This window comes from Mobula birostris, chromosome 4 (genome assembly GCF_030028105.1).
Source record: "Mobula birostris isolate sMobBir1 chromosome 4, sMobBir1.hap1, whole genome shotgun sequence".
Taxonomy (NCBI): Eukaryota; Metazoa; Chordata; class Chondrichthyes; order Myliobatiformes; family Myliobatidae; genus Mobula; species Mobula birostris.
In genome coordinates, this window is record NC_092373.1 from 202736210 (window position 1) to 202762466 (window position 26257).

Below are 26257 nucleotides of genomic sequence, written 5' to 3' on the forward strand. Positions count from 1 at the left end.
TTTCTTACAAAGATGATTACTTAATTACTTTAGAGATAAGACGGCTGGGGTGTCATAACTATGATACTTGCCCTCTGTGTGACCTGCTTCACAAGCCGAGGGCAGAGGACTAATGATATGACAGGTTGTGACTCAGCCAATTTACCTTCAGTAATCATCCCCTCTCCCAACTATTTGTTCAAAACACTCTTATCAGATGCGTCTGGGGCAGAGGTTTTATAAATGTGCTTGCTGTTTCACTGTTTAGAAACTGTCTCTGGCTGTTGTAACTTTATATCTCATTTATCCAATATCTCACATCTACACATTATCTCTCAGCCATCTACACATCATTGTCCCTTTCGAAGAGGGAGAAGGTGGGTGAGCGGTTGTTGATCATCTCAGAGATAACTATCATACTTCATGAATCTCCAATTCAGCCAAATGTGAAACATTCTTCATCTATGAGAGGCATTGATCGTGTGGATAGTCAGAGGCTTTTTCCCAGAGCTGAAATGGTTGCCACAAGAGGACGCAGGTTTAAGGTGCTGGGGAGTAGGTACAGAGGAAATGTCAGGGATAGGTTTTTTATGCAGAGAGTGGTGAGCGCGTGGAATGGGCTGCTGGCAACGGTGGTGGAGGCGGATACCATAGGGTTTTTTAAGAGACTTCTGGATAGGTACAGGGAGTTTAGAAAAATAGAGGGCTATGGGTAAGCCTAGTAATTTCTAAGGTAGGGACATGTTCGGCACAACTTTGTGGGCCAAAGGGCCTGTATTGTGCTGTAGGTTTTTCTATGTTTCTATCAAATGCCACACGCACAGCCATCAGCCCCTTGAACCAGGGGGGATAACTTCACGTGCCCCATCACTGAAATGTTCCCACAATCTATGGGCTCACTTTCAAGGGCTCTTCCTCTGATGTTCTGGATATTTATTGTCTGTTTATTATTATTTTTTTCTTCTTTTTGTATTTTCACAGTGTGTTGTCTTTTGCACATTAGTTGTTGTCTGCCCTGTTGGGAGTGGTCTTTCATTGGTTCTATTGTGTTTCTTCTATTTACTGTGATTGCCCACAAAAAAAACTGAATCCCAGGGTTGTATGTGGTATTTATTTATTTATCGGCCTTCCCAGCCCTTCCAGCAACCCTCCTACTTTACCCTAGTCTAATCACGGGGCAATTTGCAACGACCAATTAACCTTCCAACCAGTATGTCTTTGGATTGTGGGAAGAAACTGAAACACCAGGAGGAAACCAACGTGGTGATGGGGAGAACATACAAACTCTGCACAGACTGTGGTGGGAATTGACACATATGCACTTGGATAATGTTGAACTTTGAATATGATAGGGACAATCTCTGCTCAGTAACAAGTTTTTAAAAATGTATTTAGAGATGCCGCCTTCCGGCCCAATAAGCTGCGCTGCCTAGCAACCCAGCTATCTAACCCTAGATTAATCACAGGACAATTTAAATTAACCTACTAACTGTGGACTGTGGGAGGTAACCGGAGCACCTGGAGGAAACCCTTGGGGTTACAGGCACAATGTACAAACTCCTTACGGACAGTGCCGGAATTGAACTCTGAACTCCGATGCCCTGAGCTGCAACTGCTACAATACCATAGTGACCCCTCCTTGGCTGAACCGTTGAACCAATCTAACCTTATCTCCCAACAGCTCCTCCCAATATTACTCCATCCTAGATGTGTCCAGGATGAGATGGACTCCTGACCTCGTCATGACCTCCCAGTCTATCTCGTCATGACCTTGCATCTTATTGTCTGCCTGCACTGCCCTGTCTCTGTAACTGTAACACTATATCGCATTCTCTCAATGTACAGTAGCAATGCATTGGGTACAGAGGAGATTTACCAGGATACTGTCTGCACTAGAGAGCATGTCTTATGAGGATAGGTTGAAAAATTAGGGGTTTTATCTTTGGAGCAAAGGTGGATGAGAGGTGACTTGATAGAGGTGTACAAGATGATAGGAGTCATAGATGGAGTGGACAGCCGGAGACTTTTTGTCAGGGTGGAAACAACCAATACCAGAAGGTATAATTTTAACGTGACTTGAGGAAAATATAGAGAAAATGCACTGCCAGGGGTGGTGGTACAGGCAGATACATTGGGGACTTTTAAGAAACTCTTAGATAAGCACATGGATGATATAAAAATGGAGGGTTACGTGAGTGGGAAGGGTTAGATTGATCTTAGAGTAGATTAAAATGTTGGTACAACATTGTAGGCCAAAGGGCCTGTACTGTGCTATAGCTTTCTATCTTTGAATCTCTATGAATTTACCTCAGTTAATGATATGAAAGACAGATTTTTACCTGTACCTCGGTACATTCAAAGTTTAAAGTAAGTTTATTATCAAAGTACATATATGTCAGCATATACTATCCTGAGATTCATTTTCTTGCAGGCATTCACATTAAATACAAAGAATCACAATAGACTCAATGACAAACTGCACAGAAACAAAGACAGAAAAAACAAACTGTGCGAAATACAGTAAATTGTGTAAATGCAAAAAGAAAAACAAAATATTAGTAAGTTATAAATAATATTGTGCACATGGGTTGTGGAGACCTTGAAAGTGAGTTGATAGGTTGCGGAAACAGTTTAGTGATGGGACAAGTGAGGTTATCCCTACTGATTCAAGAGCCTGATGGTTGAGGGGTAATAACTGTCCCTAAGCCATGTGGTAGGGGTCTTGATGCTCAGTGAGAAGAGAGCAAGGCCTGGGTGGTGGGGGTCCTCGAAGATGGATGTTGCTTTCCTACGACATTGTTCCATGTAGATGTTCTCAATGATGGGGAGGGATTTACCTGTGATAGACTAGCCTGTATCCACCACTTTTGGTAGGCTTTTCCGTTCAAGGGCACTGGTGTTTCCACACCAGGTGTGATGCAACCAGTCAGTGTACTCTCCACTGTGCATCTATAGAAGTTAGTCAAAGTTTTAGATGTCATGCTAAATCTTCTCAAACTTCTCAGAAGGTAGAGGCGATGCTGCGCCTTCTTTGTAATGGCACTTAAATCCTGGGCCTAGAATAGATCCTCTGAAATGGTAACACCGAGGAATTTAAAGTTACTGACCTTCTCCACCTCTGATCCTCTGATGAGGACTGGCTCATGAACCTTTGGTTTCCTCCTCCTGTAGTCAATAATTAGCTCTTTGCTTTTGCTGACATTGAATGAGAAGTTGTTGTTCTGACAATGTGACAATAATAAACCATTTATCAATATTAATTGACCCAGTTTATCAATTTGTCGTCTTTAGCAGACCCTCAGTCCTGTCATGGCATAGCCCATCATATCTTCTTCATGTGTCGTTCAACATCCACCTTCAAAGGCCTCCTTCTTCTTCCAGGTGATGCCATCTTATGCATTCTTTACATGGCTATTGATCTCCCTTTTTTGCATTTGTACTCCTAACATCCCTCCAAGAGGACCACAATCTTAGCACGGTTTGCAGGCTTGTGTGCCTCAATGACTTAGTGAGCTATGCTGGCTGAAGTTAGGGCTTTATGGTTTGGCTCTTCCATTCAAGGGCACCCTTAGGGTCACCCGCGCCAAACAACTCAAAGGATAGATGCCAGACTAAGAGTGGTCCATTCGGGGCGAACAACCCTGACTGGTCAGACAAAGCTGTTATGGAAGCAGTGATGAAGAATCTTTCTACGTCTAAGTGCGACAGTATTCCTGAGTCTCCACCAGGGACTTCGATGACTGACAGTAGTGAAAACCGAGAGGGATCTACTGGCGTGATGAAGGAAGCCCTGAGCACCACCAGAGATGGAGGAGCTTCATTGCTGCCCTAAACGCCTGTGGTGTCATAGGCAGTAAATACTCCTAACATCCACATCAACCATAAATGTTTTTCCAGAGTAAATAAGAGGACTTCCAAACCAAAGAATATAAACCCAAGGAAATTCATAACAAGAATCAGGTTTGTAATGTTGAAGTGTCCTTTGCAAAATTAAATCATCTGGATTGTTTTTTTTGGTAAAATTGTGGAAGGAAGTGTGGGGAACCAAAACTATGTGTTTACTTTCAAAATATTATTCTTTGTTAACCCCCCCAACCATTGATGAATTACTTATGATGTGGAATGTTCTCCTTGCCTGCACTGTTAGTATTGGGTGCTGTAGTGTATAGTCTGACCCAGCTGAAAAACTCACAATGTCTAAACATAGAATTCCTAGGCTTTGACTCACTGCCCACTCTTTTTCCTTTGTATGATAATCCCTCTTTGTACTTCTCTTCTGTACACATTTCTTTTCACTCTGAGATGCTCCTTATTATGTTTTGTAACTCCAAAACATTAAAAGTAATTGAAAAGGAAAACAAGAGAGCTGAGAGATGTGAGTCGTAGTTTGTTTTTTTTTTACTTTAAGCGAGGTGCACACATATGACGTAGTGGTGTGATGACGTATGCCATTTACATACTTTTACAGATAACACACAATGCATTTTGTAAACAATAAAGGAAGCTTAATCAAACAATATATATATATATATAAAACCGCACTAGGAGTATTGCCAACAGATTGGGCCCCCATGTCTCAGAAAGGATGTGTTGTCATTGGAGAGAGTCCAGAGGAGGTTCACGAGGATGATTCCAGAAATGAAGGGGTTAACATATGAGGAGCGTTTGCCAGCTTTGGGCCTGTACTCACTGGAATTTAGAAGAATGCGGGGGGGATCTCATTGAAATCTGCTGAAAATACTAGATAGGGTGGACATGGAGAGGATGCTTCATATGGTGGGGGTCTGCAGAACTAGAGGGCACAGGCTCAAAATTGAGGGTAAACCCTTTAGAACAAAGGTAAGGAGGAATTTTTTTTAGCCAGAGAGGAGTAAATCTGTGGAGTGCTCTGCCACAGACTACGATGGAAGCCAAGTCTGTGGGTATATTTAAGGTGGAAGTTGATTGTTTTCTGATCAGTCAGGGCATCAAAGGATATGGTGAGATGGCAGGTGTGTGGAGTTCAGTGAGATCCGGGATCAGCCATTATGGAATGGTAGAGCAGACTCAATGGGCAGAATAGCCTAATTCCGCTCCTATGTCTTATGGTTTTATAGACTTCTAAGCTGCTCCCTCTATAATCTACCTCTGTACCAGTCCCTCTTTAATCTGCCCGTGTACCAAATTCTCTGTAATCTCCCCCTGTACCAAACCCTTTGTTATCTGCCCCTTTACCAAACTCTCTGTCATCTGCTCCTGTACCAGACTCTCTGTAATCCTCCCCTGTACCAGTCCCTCTGTAATCTGCCCGTGTACCAAACCCTCTGTAACCTTCCCCTGTACCAAACCCTCTGTAATCTTCCCCTGTCCCAGTCCGTCTGTAATCTGCCCCTGAACCAGACTCTCTGTAATCTGCCACTGTATCAGACTCTGTAATCCGCCCCTGTACCAGAGCCTCTGTAAACTGCCCCTGTACTAGACCTTCTGTAATCTGCCCCTGAACCAGACCCTCTGTAATTTGCCTCTGTACCAAACCCTTTATAAACTGCCCCTGAACCAGACTCTGTAATCTGCCACTGTACCAGACTCTGTAATCTGCCCCTGTACAAGATCCTCTGTAAACAGCCCCTGTACCAAACGCTCTGTAATCTGCCCCTGTATCAAACCCTCTGTAATCTGCCCCTGCACTAGACCCTCTGTAATCTGCCCCGTAGCAAACCCTCTGTAATCTGCCCCTGTACCAAACCCTCTGTAATCTGCCCCTGTATCAAACCCTCTGTAATCTGCCCCTGCACTAGACCCTCTGTAATCTGCCCCGTAGCAAACCCTCTGTAATCTGCCCCTGTACCAAACCCTCTGTAATCTGCCCCTGCACTAGGCCCTCTGTAATCTGCCCCGTAGCAAACCCTCTGTAATCTGCCCCTGTACCAAACCCTCTGTGCTTTTTTTTGCTGCAGCCTCTGCGTTTGTCCCTGTGTCGACCCTTGTTCCTCTCCGCTCTGTAACACACATCTACTGTCACAGTCTCAGAATCAAAATCAGGTTTAATATCACTGGCATATGTCATGAAATTTATTGTTTTGCGGCAGCAGTTTATTGCAGTACATAATAGTAAAAAACTATAAACTAAAGTGAGCACTATGTATATAGTGTGTGTATGTATGTGTGTGCATACAGATATATATATATATAAAATTAATAAGTAGTGTAAAAAGAGTAAGAAAAATTAGTAAAGTAGTGTACACAGTTCGTTGTCCATTCAGAAATCTGATGGCGGAGAGGAAGAAGCTGTTCCTAGAATGTTGAGTGTGTCTACAACTACAGGTCATGGGTTAAAGATGAAATGTGAAATGTTTAAGGGGAACATGAGGGAGATCTTCTTCACTTAGAGGGTGGTGAGAGTGTGGAACAAACTGCCAGCAGAAGTGGTAGATCCAGGTTTGATTTGAATATTTAAGAGAAATTTGGATAATTACATGGATGGGAGGGGTATGGAGGATATGATCCAGGTACAGGTCAATGGGATTAGGCAGGTTAATGTTTCGGCACAGACTAGATGGGTCAAAGGGTCACTATATTGTAGTGTTCTATGTATCTGTACCTTCTTCCTGATGGTAGCAATGAGAAGAAAGCATGTCCTGGGTGATGGGGGTCCTTAATGATGGATGCTGTCCCGTTGAGGCATCACCATTTGAAGGTGTCCCGGAGGCTGGCGAGGCAAGTGCCCAAGATGGAGCTGGTTGTGTTTGCAACTTTCTGCAGCTCTGTTCCATACCCTCTGTACCTTGCAACTGGATCCTTCACTTCCTCACCAGGAGACATATCTTTAAGGTATACAAAGGAAAATATGGGCGGGTGGGGGAATGTCAGAGGTACGTTTTTTACATTGAAAGTGGTGGGTGCACCTTGCTAGGACTGGCCATAGAGGAAGATATATTAAGGACTTCTAAGAGAATTCTTAAAATGGAGGGTTGTGTAGGAGATTTATTGCGGCATAGGTTGAATGGCCTGGACTGTGCTGTACATTTCTATGGTTTACAGTATATTCTATGCCAGACCCTTGGAGTGTGTGATGGGACAGTGTAGAGGGAGCTTCACTCTGTGTCTGACCCTGCGAGTGTGTGATGGGACGGTGTAGAGGGAACTTCACTCTGTGTCTGACCCCAGGAGTATGTGATGGGATGGTGTAGAGGGAGCTTCACTCTGTGTCTGACCACAGGAGTGTGTGATGGGACAGTGTGGAGGGAGCTTCACTCTGTGTTTGACCACAGGAGTGTGCGATGGGACACTGTGTGTGTGTAACCTGGGTGTCCAAGACCAAGGAGTGTGTGACAAGACAGTTTTACTCACTGCCTAGCGTGTGCTATCCCTGTTCTGATGATTGGTGTCCGTTCAAAGCATCTCTCAGCAGTTTCTGGACAGTTTACACTGTCAGAAATGAACAAGGAACAGTTTGTGCCGTCACCCACAAGAAAGCAGCCTTCACTCGTTCCTTCTGTCAGTCAATAGGGCACCCAGAATACAGAGTGAAGTTTACAACACCCAAAGTAATTGTTATTGGACATAAAAATTATTGCTCTAATGTTTATATCAGAGCTAAGCCTTAGGCTATAAATGAAGTGGTTAAAACAAACTGCCTTTCCTCATTCTTTTTATTGTGACTCTCTTTTTGATACATTTACGCAACCCGCCAGTACATGCCATACGTTAATTATTTTGACTATGAGAATGTCCCGATGATTCTGTACACTCCATTCTTTTGACATTACTCCCGATCTAAGAATCTGCACAGCAGTATTTTTTTCTCTCGCTGCCTTTCTTACACAGCTTCCCTGAATCCCCTCGACCCCTTCCCTCTCAGACTGTCTGACGAGTTGGTGAATCATCACATTCTTCTCTCTCAGATTCTTCCAATATTGGAGAGTTGTCATGCTTCGTCTCTCTGGAATTCTCATAGTGTGGGGAATTATCACACTTCCCCACTCTCTCAGATTCTTCTGGTAGTGGAGACTTGTCATGCCCCATCTCTCTGAGTTTGTCACAGTCCCTCTCTCTGGTGATAGCTCCTCCTCACCGATGATGAACAGTGGCACACCTCAGGGGTGCGTGCTTAGCGCACTGCTCTACTCTCTCTGTACCCACGAATGTGTGGCTCGGTGTAGCTCAAATGTCATCTATAAATTTGCTGATGATACAATCATTCTCAGATGGAGATGAGAGGGCGTACAGGAGCAAGATATACCAACTGGTTGAGAGACGTTGCAGCTACAACCTTGCACTCAAGGTAGTAAGACAAAAGAGCTGATTGTGGACTTCAGGAAGGGTAAGATGAGGGAACACAAACCAATCCTCATAGAGGGATCAGAAGTGGAGAGAGTGAGCAATTTCAAGTTCCTGGGTGTCAAGACCTCTGAGGATCAAACCTGGTCCCAACATATCGATGCAGCTATAAAGAAGGCAAAGCAGGGGCTATATTTTATTAAGATTTGGTTTGTCACCTGAAACACTCAAAAACTTCTATAGATTTACCACGGAAAGTATTCTGACAGGCTGTGTCACTGTTTGGTATGGGGGAGTGGGTGCGGGTTACTGCGCAGGCCCGTAAGAAATTACAGAAAGTTGTGAAATTAAATCAGCTCAATTTTGGGTACTAGCCTCCATAGTATCCAAGAGATCTTCAAGGATCGGTGCGTCAGAAAGGCGGCGTCCATTATTAAGGACCCCCATCACCCAGGAAACGCCCTCTTCCCGTTGTTATCATCAGGAAGGAGGTTTCAGAAGCCTGAAGACACACACTCGGAGATTTAGGAACAGCTTCTGTCCCTCTGTTTTCTTGTGAGTGCCGGTGATAATAAAACTGATTCTGATTCTGGGATTCTTCTGGTTTGGGAACTGGTCACACTCCCTCACTTTGGGATTCTCCCAGTGTTGGGAAATGGTCACACTCCCTCTCTTTGGGATTCTCCCAGTGTTGGGAACTGGTCACACTCCCTCTCTTTGGGATTCTCCCAGTGTTGGGGAATGGTCACACTCCCCCTCAGCAGGACTCTCCCGGTGTTGGGAAATGGTCACACTCCCTCTCTCCGGAACTCTCCAGTACTGGAGAGTCGTCACACTCCCTCTCTCTGGGACTCTCCCAGTATTGGAGAATTGTTACACACTCCTTCACTCCAAGATTCTGCCATTGTTGTTCATACCCAGGAATTAAAATCTGACAACTGTCTCTACTGCCATTTCCCCCAATGTAGACTGGCCCACGTTTGCCCTTTTGTCTCCACAGTCAATTCCTCTGATATATTCTGGTGCACATTTTCCCTACTTTCCTTTAATTTTACTGCTCCAGGGAGAGAAAAAAACGAAGATTGCAGGTCAGGACGTCTCTGCAGTGCTGTGTTTTCTTTAACTGCTGTACTTCTCACCTTTCAACAGTAGCTACACTTAGTAGTTGCTATTTCACTGGCCATGAACTACCATGGGATGTGAAGGGTTGAGCAAGGCGCTAGAGAAATGGCAGTCTTTCTTTCAGGTATATTAACAGAATGAGTTTTATTGCCATCGCCTTATATGCTGTGAAATCCGTTGCTTTGCATCAGAGACATAAAATAGTATAAATTATAAAACAGTGAAAAAATAATAATGAGGTACTGTTCCTGGGTTCATTGACCATTCAAGAACCTGATGACAAAGGGGAAGAAGCTCTCCTGAATCAGTGAGTGTGAGTACCTCTCCGTGATGGTAGTAATGAGGAGAGGGTGAGGGTCCCACCAACTTGAGGCACCAGCTTTTGGAGATATCCTTGATGGTAGGAGAGCAAGTGCCCATGATAGAGCTGGCAGAGTACACAGCCCTCTGCAGTTTTTTTCTGATCCTGTGCATCCAGCCTCCGTACCAGACTGTAATGCAATTGAAGTTCAAAGTTCCAACTAAGTACGTATATTCTCAAAGTACGTTTATACAACCCCAAGATCCATTTTCTTTCAGACATTTACAGTAGAACAAAGAAATACAATAGAACCAATGGAAAACTACACACAAAGACTGACAAACAAACAATGTGCAAAAGAAGACAAACTGTGTAAATGCAACAGGTAGATCAATAAAAAGTGCTGAGAACATGAATTGTAGAGTCCATTTTGATCAGTTGGAATGCTCTCCACCATACACCTGCAGAAATTTTAAGGAGTCTTTGGTGACACACTTTATTGGTTTATTTATTTAGAGATACAGCGCGGAGTAAACGCTTCTGGCTCTTTGAGCAGTACCATCCCAGCAACCCCGGTTTAACCCTAACCTAATCGCAGGACAACTTACGATGACCAGTTAACCTGTCCAGTATGTCTTTTGACTGTGGGAGGAAACTGGAGCACCCATGGAAAAGCCACACATTCCACAGGGAGTATCTGCAGAGACTCCTTACAGAGGACAACCAGGGCTGAACTTCGAGCTCCTACTCCCTGAGCTGTACTTGCATCGCGCTAACCACAATGCCAGTGTGGTGCCTTTTGTGTGTAAGAAACTACAAACTCCTCACAGAGGATGTCAGGGTTGAACTCTGAGCTTCTGCGTCCCGAGCCGTAATAGCGTTGTGCTAACCACTACACTAGCATGGCCCTTTTTGTGTATGCCGTATGGAGGAGGTACAAATTCCTTACAGAGGACGCCGGGATTGAACTTTGAATTCCGATGCCCCGAGCTGTAATAGGGTCGTGCTAACTGCTACATGACAAGGCATCAGTCACTTTAGTGTCATAGAGCCACATGGTATATAAACTGACCCTTCAGTCCATCACATTCATTCTGTTCTTCTCACCCATTGGCACTACTCTCACTTTGGCTACATTAGGCCTGCACGTATCCTTCTACACCTTGCCTATTCAAGTGCCCATCTAAATGTGCATAAACACTCTGATTATATCTGATTCCACCACCTCCATTGGCATCAAGTTCCCGATACCGAGCATTCTCTCTGTAGAGAAACTTCGTCTCATTCACCTTTAAAACTCTGCCAGCGTACGTTTCTTTTCCTGTTTACCTCTAGTGTTCCAGTGTTGGCGTGTAGCCAAGTGGTTAAGGCGTCAGTCTAGTGATCTGAAGGTCACTAGTTTGAGCCTCAGCTGAGGCAGCATGTTGTGTCCTTGAGCAAGGCACTTAACCACACATTGCTCTGCGACGACACCGGTGCCAAGCTGTATTGGCCATAGTGCCCTTCCCTTGGACAATATCGGTGGCGTGGAGAGGGGAGACTTGCAGCATGGGCAACTGCCGGTCTTCCATACAACCTTGCCCAGGCCTGCACCCTGGAAACCTTCCAAGGCGCAAACTGATGGTCTCACGAGACTAACGGAGGCCTATATATATATATAGTGTTCCAGGTCACGTCTGAACAACTGGAGCTCGTGATGTGCGTGGGTTCAGAGAGCTGCAGGTACAGTGGAGAACCTGTTTTCAGCAGCAACTCAGGCACATAAGCACAGCCAACACACACCAAATATACCCTCAGTGGCCACTTTATTAGGTACACCTGCTTATCAATACAAATATGTAATTAGCCAATCATGTGGCAGCAACTCAATGCACAAAAGCATACAGACATGGTCAAGAGGTTTAGTTATTATGCAGACCAAACATCAGAATGGGGAAAAAATGTGGTCTAAGTGACTTTGACCATGGAATGATTGTTGGTGCCAGATGAGGTGGTTTGAGTATCTCAGAAAATGCTGATCTCCTGGAATTTTTACATACAACAATCTCTAGAGTTTATGGAGAATGGTGCAAAAGTCAAAATAAAAAAAATTCAATGAGTGGCAGTTCTGTGGGCAAAAACATTTTGTTAATGAGAGAGGTCTGAGGAGAAAGGCCAGGTTGGTTCGAACTGACAAGAAGGAGACAATACCTCAGATATCCACACATTACAACAGTGGTGTTTAGAATAGCGTCTCTGAACACACAACAGGTCAAGCCTTGAAGTAGATGGGCTACAGCAGCAGAAGGTCATGAACATACACACAGTGGCCACTTTATTAGGTGCAGGAGCTCTTTAATACAGTGGCCACTGAGTGTATATTTTTCACAAGTTATACCGGGCAGGGAAGAAAATAATCGTGCAAAACAAGACATTAGTGCTGATACACAAACATGAGAAAATCTGCAGATGCTGGAAATCTAAGCGACACCCTCCCTGGAAAAGTTTAAATCTTCCCTTCACCGGGAGTTCAGTGAAATCCTCTCTCACTGCTCCCCCTCTGTGATCCCTGCTGTCGATTCCTTCCCCCCACCTTCTTGCTCTGACTTCCTCATCTTTTAATCCAGTCCTGATGAAGGGTCTCAGCCTGAACCATCAACATGTTTACTCTTTTCCATGGATGCTGCCTGGCTGAGTTCCTGCAGCATTTTGTGTGGGTTGTATTAGCACAAAAAAAGGAGTCATGTGGGCCGCAGGTTACATAGTGGTTAGCGCAACATTTAGCACGCCACCTTTCTGGGTTCAATTCCCGCTGCTGTCTGTAAGGAGTTTGTACGTACTCCATGTGACCACATGCCAAAGATATATGTTAATTGGTGTAATTGGTCAACACGGGTTCATTGGCATAGAATGGCCTGTTACTATGCTGTATCTCTAAATAAAAAATTAAAAATAAATCACTTATTTACATGGAAGGTGGTATGTGTGTGGAATGAAACCTTGAGATAGTAAGTTGTTGGCATGCTACATTGGTGCCAGAAGCATGGCGACACTTGCAGGCTGCCCACAGCACAGCCTTGGACTTTGTTGGTTATTGACACAAACGATACAGTTCACTGTATGTTTTGATGTACCTGTGACAAATAAGGCTAATCTTTAAAATCCTTAAATGCATGGTTATGCAAGAGGATGCCAATGGAATTCCGGGTTCAATTCCCACTGCTGTTTATAAGGAGTTTGTACATTCTCCCCATGACTGCATGGGTTTCCTCTGGGTGCTCCAGTTTCCTCCCACAGTCTAAAGACGTACTGGTTGGTAGGTTAATTGGTCATTGTAAATTGTCCTGTGATTAGGCTAGGGTTTGGGTTTGGGGTTAGGCTAGCAATTTGGGATTGCGGGTCGGCGCAGCTCGAAAGGCTGGAAGGGCCATGCTGTACCTCAATAAATAATAAACCAATACCAATAGGTTACATGGTCGGCACAATACTGTGGGCTAAAGGGCCAGCAATTGCTGTAAATTTCTATGTTCTATGTTCAATACCAATACTTTCACATACTCGGACAGACTGGAAAAGTTTAGAGAGATATGGACCAAACACGGGCAAATGGAACTGGCTTGGATGGGCATCTTGGCCAACATGGACCAGATGGGCTGAAGGGCCTGTTTCCATGCTGTGGATTCTATGACTCACTCATTTATATACCTATTGGACACTGACTCAAACAGATGTTAAAATACATGTTCACACTCACTTGCTGGAAACATACACCTTACACACAAAACCTTCCTTGTGGCCCTTCCACCTTATCGTCTGCCTGCACTGCACTGTGGACACTCTCTCTTCTGCCCCGCACCCGCCCCCCCATGGGGCAGATGATGCAGAAGTCTGAAAACACGTGCCACCAGGCTCAAGGACAGCTTCAATCCACTGTTAGAAGACCACTGAATAGTTGGACCCTTGACCTCACAATCTACCTCATTCTGATCTCTCACCTCATTGTCTGCTTGCATTGCACTTTGTAGCTGTTTACACTTTATTCTGCATTCTGTTATTGTTTTACCTTGTTCTACTGTAATGCACCATGTAATGATCTGATCTGTATGAACAGTACAGGATAAAATTTTCACTGTGTCTCAGCACATGGGACAACAATAAACCAATTCCAATTCCAATTACTCAACTGACTACAGCTTAAACGTATCCATTTATTAAACAAAAGAAAAATTAGGATTTGCTACTAGGTATGATTTAAATTATGTTTGGCTTAATGAGCAAAGGTTCAGCCCAAATAAATGTGGTGCGTAGTGATAATGTTATTGGACTGACACTCCAATTTGTTGGGTCAGAAGTCATGAGATCAAATCCCACTATTGCAGCTGAGAAACTTAAATTCTGCAAAAGTGGAACAAGAACCAAATGGCATTGAATGTGACCACAAGACTCTCCAAGTACACCCATTAGTCCCTGCCATTAGGAAGGAAATTTGTCATCCCTGCCCAGCCTGACCTACGTGGAATACCAGACCACCACAATATGGTTTTCTGCCCTCTACAACGGGTAACCAGTTCAGAGAGCAAGAAGGATAGTTAATCAATACTGCCCTTGTTAGGCAATCCCACATCATCTGAGGCAAAATAGGAACATTTAAAATTTATTTAAGATTCAAAATTCAAGACTCATTTATTATCAAAGAATGTATAGATTATACAACCTTGAGATTTACTTGCTCACAGGTAGCCACAAAGCAGGAAACTGGAAAGAACCCAATTAAAGAAAAAAAAGAATAAAATTAAAAATAAAATATCTACACTCAGTGCACAAGAGAAAGAAAAAAAATATCATGCAAATAATTGAAGTGAACAACGGATTCGGAACCAAAATTGAGTCCTCAGATCCAAACCCTGGAGCAGCCCGGAGTAGGCCCAAGGCCTTGTTTATCAGTTCATCATATTAGCGGGCATGGATCACAACAGCCAGGGCAGTCTTCACAGCCTCAGCCCCATAGAGATGACCATTGCGGAGAGCGAGCCAAATCGGCTCTCACGTCCTATCTAGCCGGCATTTAAATTGACCAAATAACGGAACAGCAGAAGGCTCCGCGCCCTGGAGAGAGGAGATGGTTTAATTGGGCGGTGTTTCAATTGTCTAAACAGCAAATTGTACCGCGCACTAGGACCCAGGTACCACTGCTATGAAAGGCTCTGGGCCTAGATGGGTATACATGTGAGTGTGTGTTGTGTGAAACAAAATTGAACAGGAGCTTCTCATTCAAATGAAAGGAAGGTGAAAAGGTCACAAAGAAATAGCTGTACTATTGCAGCTCGAGATGGAATCTGCGAATACCTCAAGAATTTGAAAGCCCATAGTTTGGTTCCCTGCCCATGTCCACAGGTCTTTGCACAGTAGTGTCCAACAGGAGCTTTGAGAACGTTGAAGCAGACTCTTATGCAGCAGCTGCTGTTTCTCCTGCTTAAACAGGTGGTGGTATAAACAGAGTGGAAAGTTCAGGGGTAAATCCTTGATCAGTTAGGTGTATGTCCAGTTACACATAGCAGGACAGGTTCATGAGTAGTTGGCAGTAGTTGGCATAGTAGCATAACAGTTGGTACGATCACTTTACAGCACCAATGAGCATCGAACAGCGTTCAGTTCTCGCCGCTGTCAGTGAGGAGCTTATACATTCTCCCTGTGACCATGTGGGTTTCCTCCAAGTGCTCTGGTTTCCTCCCATAGTGCAAAGATGTACAGTTACGGTTAGGGTTAGTGAGTTGAAGGTGTGCTATGCTGGCCCCGGAATGTGCCTCCTCAACCCTTGCTGATTTGATATGACGCAAATGACACCTTTCACTCTATGTTTCTTTATTGGGATGTATATTCAAAGGATTCAGAGCTTCAATGTACATTCGTTATCAAAGTATTTTAAAATATACAACCCTGAGATTCGTTCTCCCATAGGCAGCCACAAAACAAATACCAATGAACCCATTAAAACGAGACATCAAACACTCAACACGCAAAGAAAAGAAATCGCACAAACGGCAGAAAGCGAGCAAATAACACACAGAATATTAAACGTCAAATCACAGGGTCCTCGAAACTGTTTAGGATTGTTGAGCTTAGTTCAGTTTAGCACTGTGTCATTCACTGACTGTAGGCCACAGAGCCAATCTAAGCCAAAGTGCCTCGAGCAAATCACGCACAAATGGCAAAAAGAAGAGTACCCAGAAACACATGTAGCATGAACCGCAGGGTCCTCCAAAACCAGTCCATAGCCACAAGAGGTGCCAATCAAACCTTGCAGTGACAAATAAAGCTAATCTTCTTCAATTCGGATAAATGTGAACTATTGTCTTTTGGGAGATCAAAACAGGGAGGGACTTATACAGTGAACGGTTGGGCCCTCAGGGTGTGTGTGGAATGAAGGGGACTTATGAATGCAAGTGTATAGTTCAGCGAAAGTGGTTACACAGGTAGATCGTGTAGTGAAGGAAGTAACACATATAAAATGCTGGAGGAATTCAGCAAATCAGGCGGCATTCATGGAGCGGAATAAACAGTTGACGTTTCGGGCCATGACTCTTCATCAGGACTGGAAATTTAAGTGGGCAGGAGCCACAATAAGAAAGATGATGGAGGGGTCATTGGCACATCGACCTTCATCAAAGTGTTATCTATAGGTCAGAGCAAATCATTCAGGTAGGTACAAAAAGGACTTTTAAAAGATACTTGGACAGGTACATGGCTTAGAAAGTTTTTGAAGCTTGTGGGCCAAACATGGAAAATGGGACTGGCTTGGATGAGGCACGTAGGTTGGTTTGGACCAGTTGTGCTGAAAGGTCCGTTTCCAGCCTCAGAAAATAAAGAAAAGCCGTTGTCTCAGCCACAGCCACACTATGATCAACTACAATCTGTTTGTAAACATCCTCGGTTTCCAAGGGCGGCTGGTTTGAGCAGAGACCCCAATGAGACCCATAAGATCACCAGCCAAACACAGCAGGGGGCTCTGGGCCCAAAACACTCAGGCAGCACGGGTACCCATTTTTTACATTGTAAATGGACAGCTTTTGTACTTGAAGGCAATGCTGCCGATATCCACAGAGAAAAGCAATTGAGTCCCACCGGGAAAGCTTGTCGGCTTATTAAAGAAAGCCCACAACAGCGTCACGGTCTTGCAGTGATAACGCTGTAGGAAGGCTGACTGGAGGCAGACAATTGGTGGCAAGCCGTTGGAGTTTAAACAGTGGCAGGGATGAATATTTTTGGTTGGCGGCCAAGGTCGACAGGAGGTCAGGTCATAGTTTTTCCCTAATGCACTCTCCTGATATGCTTTACTCCTGCACTTTAATAGGGCGGCAGATTTTTCTCTCTCTCTCCCTCTGTTGAGTTTATCGGTTCACTTAAAGAGAAACAAGGGTCGTGGAAGGGTCAGCATGCAAAGTGTTTCCTTCAGGCTCCTTATCACCTTTGCCAGTAAGACAACAGAAAGTGATTACACCTGGATACTTTCTGCCACTTCTCAGCCTCTTGAGGTCAGACTGAAGGCAGACTGATACGGTTGTGTGAGTTTCGCTGAACGCAGGTCTAACTTTGTTAGACAGAAGCATACTTTCAGTGCAAGGGTGATAATTGTGTAGGTTTATAAATGCATCTATGTGTTATTCTTAATTGTAAACGTGTCCCTGTGCAGCTTGTAGAAGGTGCTAACCCCTCCTGTAACCGCACTGTAGCAACAGAACTGAGTCAAAGACAAAAGTCTTAAGTAAAAGACCCTCCCCACCACTGAGTACATCTACTTGCAGCATCCGTCATCAGGGACCCCCACCACCCGGTCTATGCTCTCTTCTGACTGCTGCTATTGGGAAGAAGGTACTGGAATCTCAGGACCCGACACCACCAGGTTCAAGAACAGTTATTACCTCTCAACCATTAGGCTGTTGAACCAAAGGGGATAACTTCACTCACTCCAACACTGAACTGTTCCCACAACCTCTGGACTCACTTTTAAGGGCCCATCATCTCATGATCTGGATATTTATTGTTTTTTTCCTCTCAGCTCAAGCTGGTAAAATCTGAGTTACAGGCATAGCCAAGCACACTCATTTCTCAATTGCTAGGAACTTTTGAACTATTCTAGTGCTGTTTAGTATTGTGGCTTTCTGAAGATTTACATAGATATTACTGACTAGCCCTAATTGTTTAATGCTATTGTGTAGTGACTGTGGGATGATACCAGTTGTAGATATTACCCTTGGGACAATGTATACCCTGTTCATGTTCCAAAGTCCTTCAATTCAGCATATTTCTGCTTTTTTTCACTTATTGATTTCTGTATGTTATGCGTGTTTTGGTTGGCTATATCTATTAAGTAAGTTGTTCTTGCTTCTTCACCCTGTATTGTTATATCCAGATGGTTATGAAAGATTGCCCTATCTGTAATAATCAATCAGTCATAATATAATTCGTAGGACTGACTCTAAAACTGAATCAGGCTTGTATTTATAGTAAGGTATGATGTCTTTTATGATTCAAAGATTCAAAGTACATTTATTATCAAACTATGTACGCAGTATACAACCTTGAGATTCGTCTTCTCACAAACAGCCACTAAACAAAGAAAACCATGAAACATGTTGAAAGAAAAACGACAAGCGCTCCATGCACAAAAAAATCGCACAAACGGCAACAAAAAAACAAGTGAAAAACACAAAATATAAAACTCAAAATTGAAAGGGTCCAGGCATATTTAGTTCAGCCCCATGTTCATTATCTGCAGGCTGCCCCAATCAAAATCGACCACAATAGCAACAAAAAAAAAGCAGCAATCAGAAACCAGAAACACATCATGTGAACTATAGACTTCAATCAACAAACTGTGTCGATTAAACCCTGCTCAAGATCCAGAACTCTGGCACCATCCTCCAAAAGCATCAAGGGAGAGACCATTCAAACCCAGGGATCTTCCATTGGGAACAGGAAGCAAGTGGGAGAGAGAGACCATCACATGCAGACACCTTCCTCTGGCAGCAGCGAGGGAGAGGCTGGTAGATGGTGCTGAACACCCAGTTGCCATCTGCACATGCCTCAATGATTTCAATCTTCCTTAGGGCTTTAATTGGAGAGATCGACGAGAAGTGAAGTCGATCACGGGCTCGTGCCCTGTCCCAGGCTTCTTGGCCTCTACGCTGCACGTTTCACTCAAAGCCTCCCGGAACCCTCTCGAGACGGCAAAGCGCCAGATCACTCATTGGGCCTGAGGACACACCACCAAAATGTAGATCAAGGCTCCCACAGTAGCAGAGCCACATTTGAAAGAAAAAAAAGATGTAAAAGACGTGAAGAAGTAGTTTTATGAACTGCCCGGAGGACATCGCCTGTGGTCATGTTGTTCGCAGGCTCCATTTTAAAGCAAGGTTTTGATGAATGCTTTTAACCACGTGATTGTGCCTGTGTACGTAATCAGATCAGGTTAAACTGCTCTAGGATCCTGCAATGTGTTGAATTGATTCTGGTTTCTTTTGGAATTCTCTGCATTTAATGTCTTGAGTTTGTTGGTCTTTTATTTAATATTTTTATCTGATAATTTTTTGTGTTAACCATCTGGTCCTGTATTGCCACAAGGACCTCCTCTGCTTCTGGGAAGAGGTCTTCAACTCTGAGCCAGGTGTCCGACACTTCATTGTCGACGTCTAGTCTGCTAAGATCAAGGAGATGTATCCCATTGGTTAACTATTTCTTTTGTAATGCTAATATTTTCACTTTTCTGGAACACACTGTCAAGGATGGTGGTAGAGGCAGATACATTAGGGGCATTTAAGAGACTCTTAGATAGGCACATGGAAGATAGAAAAGTGGAAGGTTATGTAGGAGGGAGGGTTAGATTGATATTAACTGATTGATACACATTGTAGACCGAAGTGCCTGTAATGTTCCATCTTCTATTCAGCCTTTCCCTATGAGTCAGAAGAAACAAGGAGAGCCACAGCCTCCAGAGCAAGCTCTTCCATTTGGAACAGCCTACCCACAACCATTGGCTCGCCCACTGTCCAAAAATCTGTCTGCCACAGCCTTGAATACATTTGAATTGATTTGTGGTATTTGAAACCACAGAATTCCTGAGCCAGCTGACCCATAGATGACACACCGGTGCGGTTAGACCATAAGACCATAAGACATAGCAGCAGAAATAGGCCGTCCAGCCCACTTAGTCTGCTCTGCCATTCTATCATGGCTGATTTATTATCCCTCTCAACCCCATTCTCCTGCCTTCTCCCTGTAACCTTTCACACCCTTACTAATCAAAAACTCTGCTTTAAATATACAGAAAGACTTGGCCTCCACAGCCATCTGTGGCAATGAATTCCACACATTTGCCACCCTCTGGCTAAAGAAATTCCTCCTCATCTCTGTTCTGAAGGGATGTCTTTGTATTCTGAGGTTGTGCCCTCTGGTCTTAGACTTCCCCACGATAGGGAGCATCCTCTCATTTCTGGCATCATTCTCGTCAACCTCCTCTGGACCCTCTCCAATGCCAGCACAACAGTTCTTAGCTATGGGACCCAGAATTGCTCACAATACTCCAAACGTGGTCTGACCAAAGCCTTATGAAATCCCTTTTACTGGGCATCTCTGGAAATGTGGCTGATTAGCCTCTTAATAACAGCCACTGGGCCCCACGGCGAGAAATCCTCCTTTCGCAGCTCTGTACACCTAGGGTGTATGTGACTTTGGTCCCACTAAACCCGTGAGGTCGGGATGTCTTGCCCACCCAAAATCCGGGTTTGTGTGAATGCTGTGTGATTTACTGCCCCCCCTGCAATTGCCCATGGGCAAGAAATAACAGGTTGTACAATGCATACAACTATAAAAAATATATACTTATGAACATTAACTTAACCAAAGAGTTATTAAAGAATAAAAAGAGAAAAGCAAAAAGGGTCCAGTATGATTAAACAGTCAAATGTGCACATAAGTTGGAGCTCATCTTGAAGTTGTCTGTAACTCACACGCTGGACCCTCGGTCTGTGTGAAAGCACATACCACTTTCCGAATGTCATTTGAAATCCATCTGGAACAAACGTGCTCTCCCATGGGAGTATCGGTCCTCCCTCCTTGAAGCCATTCATCTGCACAAAGCACCTTGTGCAACAGGGATGGCATCCTCAGCCACCTTCCCTCCTGTCTTCTCCCAGCTACCACCAAAAAAGACCTCGACCCACACCAGTGTCCCTCACAAAATGTCTCTGCCCAATGTTCTTGAGAACCTTCTCCCAATGTCACCATCCTGACTGGCTGACACCTCATTCCTAAGTTGAACAACAAAACCCCTTATCTCAGCTCAAATCCAAACATGCTGAAAGCAGGACGGAGCGCTCCTACAGGACTGCTAAAATGAAATACCTGCAGCATAGCAGTAAGAATCTTAACCAGGGCATTACACTTATGAAGCCTTAAGTCTTTTAAATGTTGTTAATTTGCCCACCTCCACCACTATTTCTGGCACCTCATTCCAAATCTGCACTGCAGTCCTGAAGAAGGGACTCGACCTGAAATGTCAACTGTTAACTCTTTCACATAGATGCTGCCTGACCTGCTGAGTTCCCCCAGTATTTTGAGTGTTTTGCTCAAGGTTTCTAGGACTTCCAGATTTTCTAATGTTTGTGATTTTTGCTCCACGTTTTGTGTGAGGAAGCCGCCCCTGATGTCCCTTTTAAACCTCTTGCCTTTAGTCTTAAACCTGTGCCCTCTTGTTTTTCCGTCATTGGGAAAAGACCATGTCTAATACTTCTCACGATCTACCTCTATCACGAACCCTTCAATGTTCCAGGGATTAAAGTCCAAGACTGCACAATATATAAACATGAGAAAGTTTGCGGTGCTGGAAATCCAAAGCAGCACATACAAACTGCTGGAGGAACTCAGTCCTGAAGAAAGGTCTCAGCCCCGAAACGTCACTTATCTATTCATTTCCCTAAATGTTGCCTGATCTGCTGAGTTCCTCCAGCGTTTTGTGTGTGTTGCTCTAGACCACTCAATCTCTCCTTGTAACTCAGGGCCTCTGAGTCCAGACAACGTAGGTTTCAATAGGTACATTTGATGTCAAAGAAATGTATATAATATACATCTTGGAAAATCTCTTCTGCACTCTATCTTTTAAACATATCTTTCCAATAATAGAGTGACCAAAACCATACACAATACTCCAAATGCAGCTCAGTAACATCTTGTATAACATCATAACATCTTTCCTCTATCCTCAGTGTCCTGACTGATGAAGGCCAGCATGCCAAGTGTCTGCTTCGTCGCCCTATTGACCTGAGAAGGTGCTTTCAGCAAACTATGTGTTTACACTCTCAGGTCGCTCCCAGGGCCCCACCATTCATTGTGTAAGTTCTACCCTGGGTTGATGTCCTAGAATGCAATTCCTCATATCTGGATCAAAAGCCATTTTCCAGTCCTCTGTCCACATCACTGGCTCATCAAAAAGCCCCCTGTATTTTATACAGTCAACATCACCATCTGCTTTAGTGTCATCTGAAAAGCTTACTGCCCAGAGACATAAGAGATCGTGCAGATGCTGGAGGTCCAAAGCAACACACACAAAATGCTGGAGGAACTCAGCAGGTCAGGCAGCACCTACGGAGGGATATAAACTGCTGACGTTTCGGGCTGAGACTCTTCTTCGGGACTGGAAAGGAAGGGGGAAAGATACTAGAATGAAGAGGTGGGAGTAAGGAGTACAAAGTGATAGATGAAACCAGGTGAGTGGGGGAGGTGGAATGAAGTAAGAAGCTGGGTGGTGATTGGTGGAAGAGGTAAAGGACTGAAGAAGAAGGAATCTGATAGGAGAGGAGAGTGGACCATGGGAGTAAAGGAGGGGCACCGGGGGGGATGTGAGGAGAAGTAGGAGGCCAGAGTGAGGAATAGAAGAGGGAAGAGGGGAGGGAAAAATGCTTTGTATATTCATATCCAAATTGTATTTGTTTTGTATAACTTAGAAGCCCTTCGCGCCATTGGTAACTCCCCAAAGCCCCGATTTAACCCTAACCTAATCACAAGACAACTTACAATGACCTATAAATCTGCCCGGCACGTTTTTGGACTGTAGGAGGAAACTGGAAGACCCGGAGGAAACCCACATGGTCCCAGAGAGAACGTACAAACTCTTTACAGAACTCCGAATACCGGAACACCTCCAGCTGTGATAGCGTTGTGCTAACTACCAAGCTACCGTGGCGCCCACTAGCAGGAGAATTTCTCTTGAATTAAGTCTGAGGAATTGGTTATTGAAAGTCTTTTGTCTCTTTGTGAAGGATGCAGCTTCTCCATAAGATGAAGACATAAAGAGGAACAGCCACATTAAACATAGACATTCCAAACTCCCTTGTGAGAAGTGCACTTGGCCTCATTAATGTTTCACCCCTCAGCCCTTCTCCCATTCACATTGATTGTAATTCCATCTCCATTGTGTCTGGTCAGCTGGGGAATAGAGCAAATATAATCTAGTGAGGTCATTACTATGTTCGATCCCAGGGATCACACACATACTGAGCACATGCGGTTTGAGTCTTGTGGTCAATGTCTCTCCTCAGAGGCTTTTTATTGAAGAAACCTGATGAGTTTGGGAGAACCTCAGAACAGATGGGGCAGGATCCACATCAACAGGGCAGCGGTGCCTTTGAAATGTTTCTTCCTTTCAAAATGAAGCAAAGGGGGTGGGGGGGAAACCATTAATTTTTTAAAAATCCATTTACAAGCAGACTTGAAGACTTTCCAGGCCATGATTAATTTTATGTCAGTGATGAGCGCTTCATTCAACTGATGGGAAATCTGTTTGGGATGCTTGAAAGAAAGGGTTCTTGGAATTCGGCTTCCTCTAATAAAATAAGTTGCAACTGGAATTTCAGGAGGTATAGTGGCCCTGTAAATGGCAGTGGGCACAGGTTAACACAACGGTGGGTCTCTTTGTTTGGCAAAGAATACGAACATAATAATTGCTAGGAGTAGGCCTGTCAAGCCTGTTCCACCATTCCATAACATTAGACCATAAGACATAGGAGCAGAATTAGGCATTTGACCTATTGAGTTTGCTCTGCCATTCCGTTATGGCTGATTTATTATCCCTCTCAACCCCATTTTCCTGCCTTCTCCCTGTAGCTTTTGACAACCTATCAAGAACCTATCAACCTTCATTTTAAGTATACCCAGTGCTTCTATAACCACCTGTGGCAATGACTCACCACCCTCTGGCTAAAGAAATGCATTAACTAAGATCATGGCTGATCTGGCTGTGCACTTGGCTCCAACTACCCACCATTCCCTCATAACCCTTAATTCTTCTGCAATGCAAAACTCTAATTGTGTCTTCAATCTATTTAATGAGGTAGCCTTGACTGCTTCCCTGGGAGGAGAATCTCATATATTCACTATTTTCTGGGAAAAACAGTTACTCCTCATTTCCATCCCAAATCTATTCCCCCAAACCTGCTGATTCCCTCCAGCACTTTGTGTGTGTTCCCCTGAATCCTGAGACCATATCGCCTAGTTCTAGTCTTCCCTACCAGTGGAAACAACTTTCCTGCCACTTATTCATCCCTTTCTTTATTTTTTAGTTTTTATAAGATCCTCTTTCATTCGTCTGAAGTTATTTATTTATATTATTTATTTTGCAGTACAGCATGCAGTAGGCTCATCTGGCCCTTCAAGCCTTGCTATCCCAGCAACCTCCTAAAACCCCATTTTAATCATAAACTAATCACATGACAATTTACAGTGACCAGTCAACCCACCCAGTACATCCTTAGACTGTGGGAGGGAACCAGAGCACCGGGAAAAACCCACGCATTCCACAGGGAGGACGTACATAGATTTCTCGCCAAGGGTGCCAGAATTTAATGCAACCTCCGGCATCCTGAGCTAACCGCTATGTTACTGTAGAGTGCAATGCCAGTGAGTACAATCCTAGGTGACTCAGTCTCTCCTCAAATGTAAATCCCTTCCTCTCCGGAATGAGCAAAACTAACTGAAGGAAACACTAGAAATTGGAGCAAGATTTACTCACACAACCTCTCAACTCTGCCACTGTGATCTTCCCTAAGCCTCAATTTCTCTTCTGTGCTGGTTCCCCATCTTCAATTCCCTGACCTTCCAAAAATTTATCAACCTCTTTTTTAAATACAAGCGTAGAATGTAGAATATAGAACAGTAGAGGAATTAACTAAGGTAATAATGCCTAATAACTCCTTCTGACTACACATGGTTCATATTCCATATCCACTTTATTAGGTACACCTGTACATCGCCTCGTTAATGCAAATATCTAATCAGCCAATCATGCGGCAGCAGCTCAATGCATAAAAGCATATAGACGTGGTCAAGAGGTTCGGTTATTGTTCAAACCAAACATCAGAATGTGGAAGAAATGTGATCTAAGTGATCTTGACAGTGGAATGATTGTTGGTGCCAGTTGGGGTGGTTTGATTATCTCAGATCCTCCTGATCTCCTGGGATTTTCATGCACAACAGTTCACAGAGAATGGTGCAAAAACAATAGCTCTGTGGATGATAATGACTTGTTAATGAGAGAGGTCAGGGGACAATGGCCAGGCTGGTTCAAGCTGACAGGAAGGTGACTGTAACTTAAATAACCACGCGTTACAACAGTGGTTTGCAGAAGAGAATCTCATAACGCACAACACTTTGAACCTTGAAGTGGACGGGCCACAGAAGCAGAAGACCATGAACATACACTCAGTGGCCACTTTATGAGTTACAGGAGGTACCTAATAAAGAGGTCACTTAATGTATGTACTGCTGCACAGGACAACAAAATTATGACATGTCAGTGATAATAAACCTTCTTCAGATTCTGAACTTTAAAAGGCAGAGTGACTTGAAGTGAGTGACAGTATTTAAGTGTCAGATCCAAGGATTCAAAGTACATTTATTATCAAAGTATGTATACAGAATACAACCCCGAGATTCATCTTCCCACAAGCAAACACGAAATAGAAACATTATGAAACACCAAAAGAACAACTTACACCAATGGTAGAAAGCAAATGAACGACATATAGAGTATGAAACATCAAACCGGGAGTCCAGTACTACTCAGTGGAGTTCAGATCAGCACTAGGCTGGCTGGTGGCGCAGTGAGATCAGCGCCGGACTCCGGAGCGAAGGTTCCCAAGTTCGAATCCAGGTTGGGCCACCCCCCGAGCACGCTTTCCATCAGTGCCGGGTTGAGTGTCGAGCTAGCTGCTCGGCCTCATAAAAAATACAAGGGTCAAGTCAGGAACATTCATAACGTGACCCGTAATCCTGAGACCATGTGCCAGGCTGAATGTCTGGTACGACACGCTTAAAAAGAAAGTTCAGCGCTGTGCGCTCGCCCACTGCAGGCCTCAGGGTCATTCTTTGCCGAAGCGCCTCAGTCCGTATCAATTGCTCTGATCAAACTGCTAAAAAAATGGCAAAAAAAGTAAACAGAATCCAGAAGTACATCACATGCAACATGAACCTCAGAATCGCCGATCAATCTTTGCAACGTGGATCCCAAGACTCCTGCACTTTTCTGCCGTCAGCAGCTGGCGAGAGGGAAAGGAAGACCCTTCAAAT

General features: G+C 44.0%; 1 protein-coding gene across 7 annotated transcripts in view; it reads left to right on the forward strand.

The window, feature by feature from the left end:
* LOC140196877 (exocyst complex component 6B-like) overlaps nt 1–26257 on the forward strand; it is an 877039-nt gene that overhangs the window by 716408 nt on the left and 134374 nt on the right. The window contains exon 21 of one of the 7 annotated variants that reach the window (XM_072256777.1): nt 22954–22979. The exons of 5 other annotated variants lie outside the window; for them this stretch is intronic. In XM_072256777.1, the coding sequence (XP_072112878.1) occupies nt 22954–22971 (18 nt within the window). In that variant the 3' untranslated portion in view covers nt 22972–22979. Of the gene's footprint in view, nt 1–1660; nt 2626–22953; nt 22980–26257 lie in introns of those variants that run through there. One more of the 7 variants, XM_072256775.1, reaches the window with a different exon arrangement.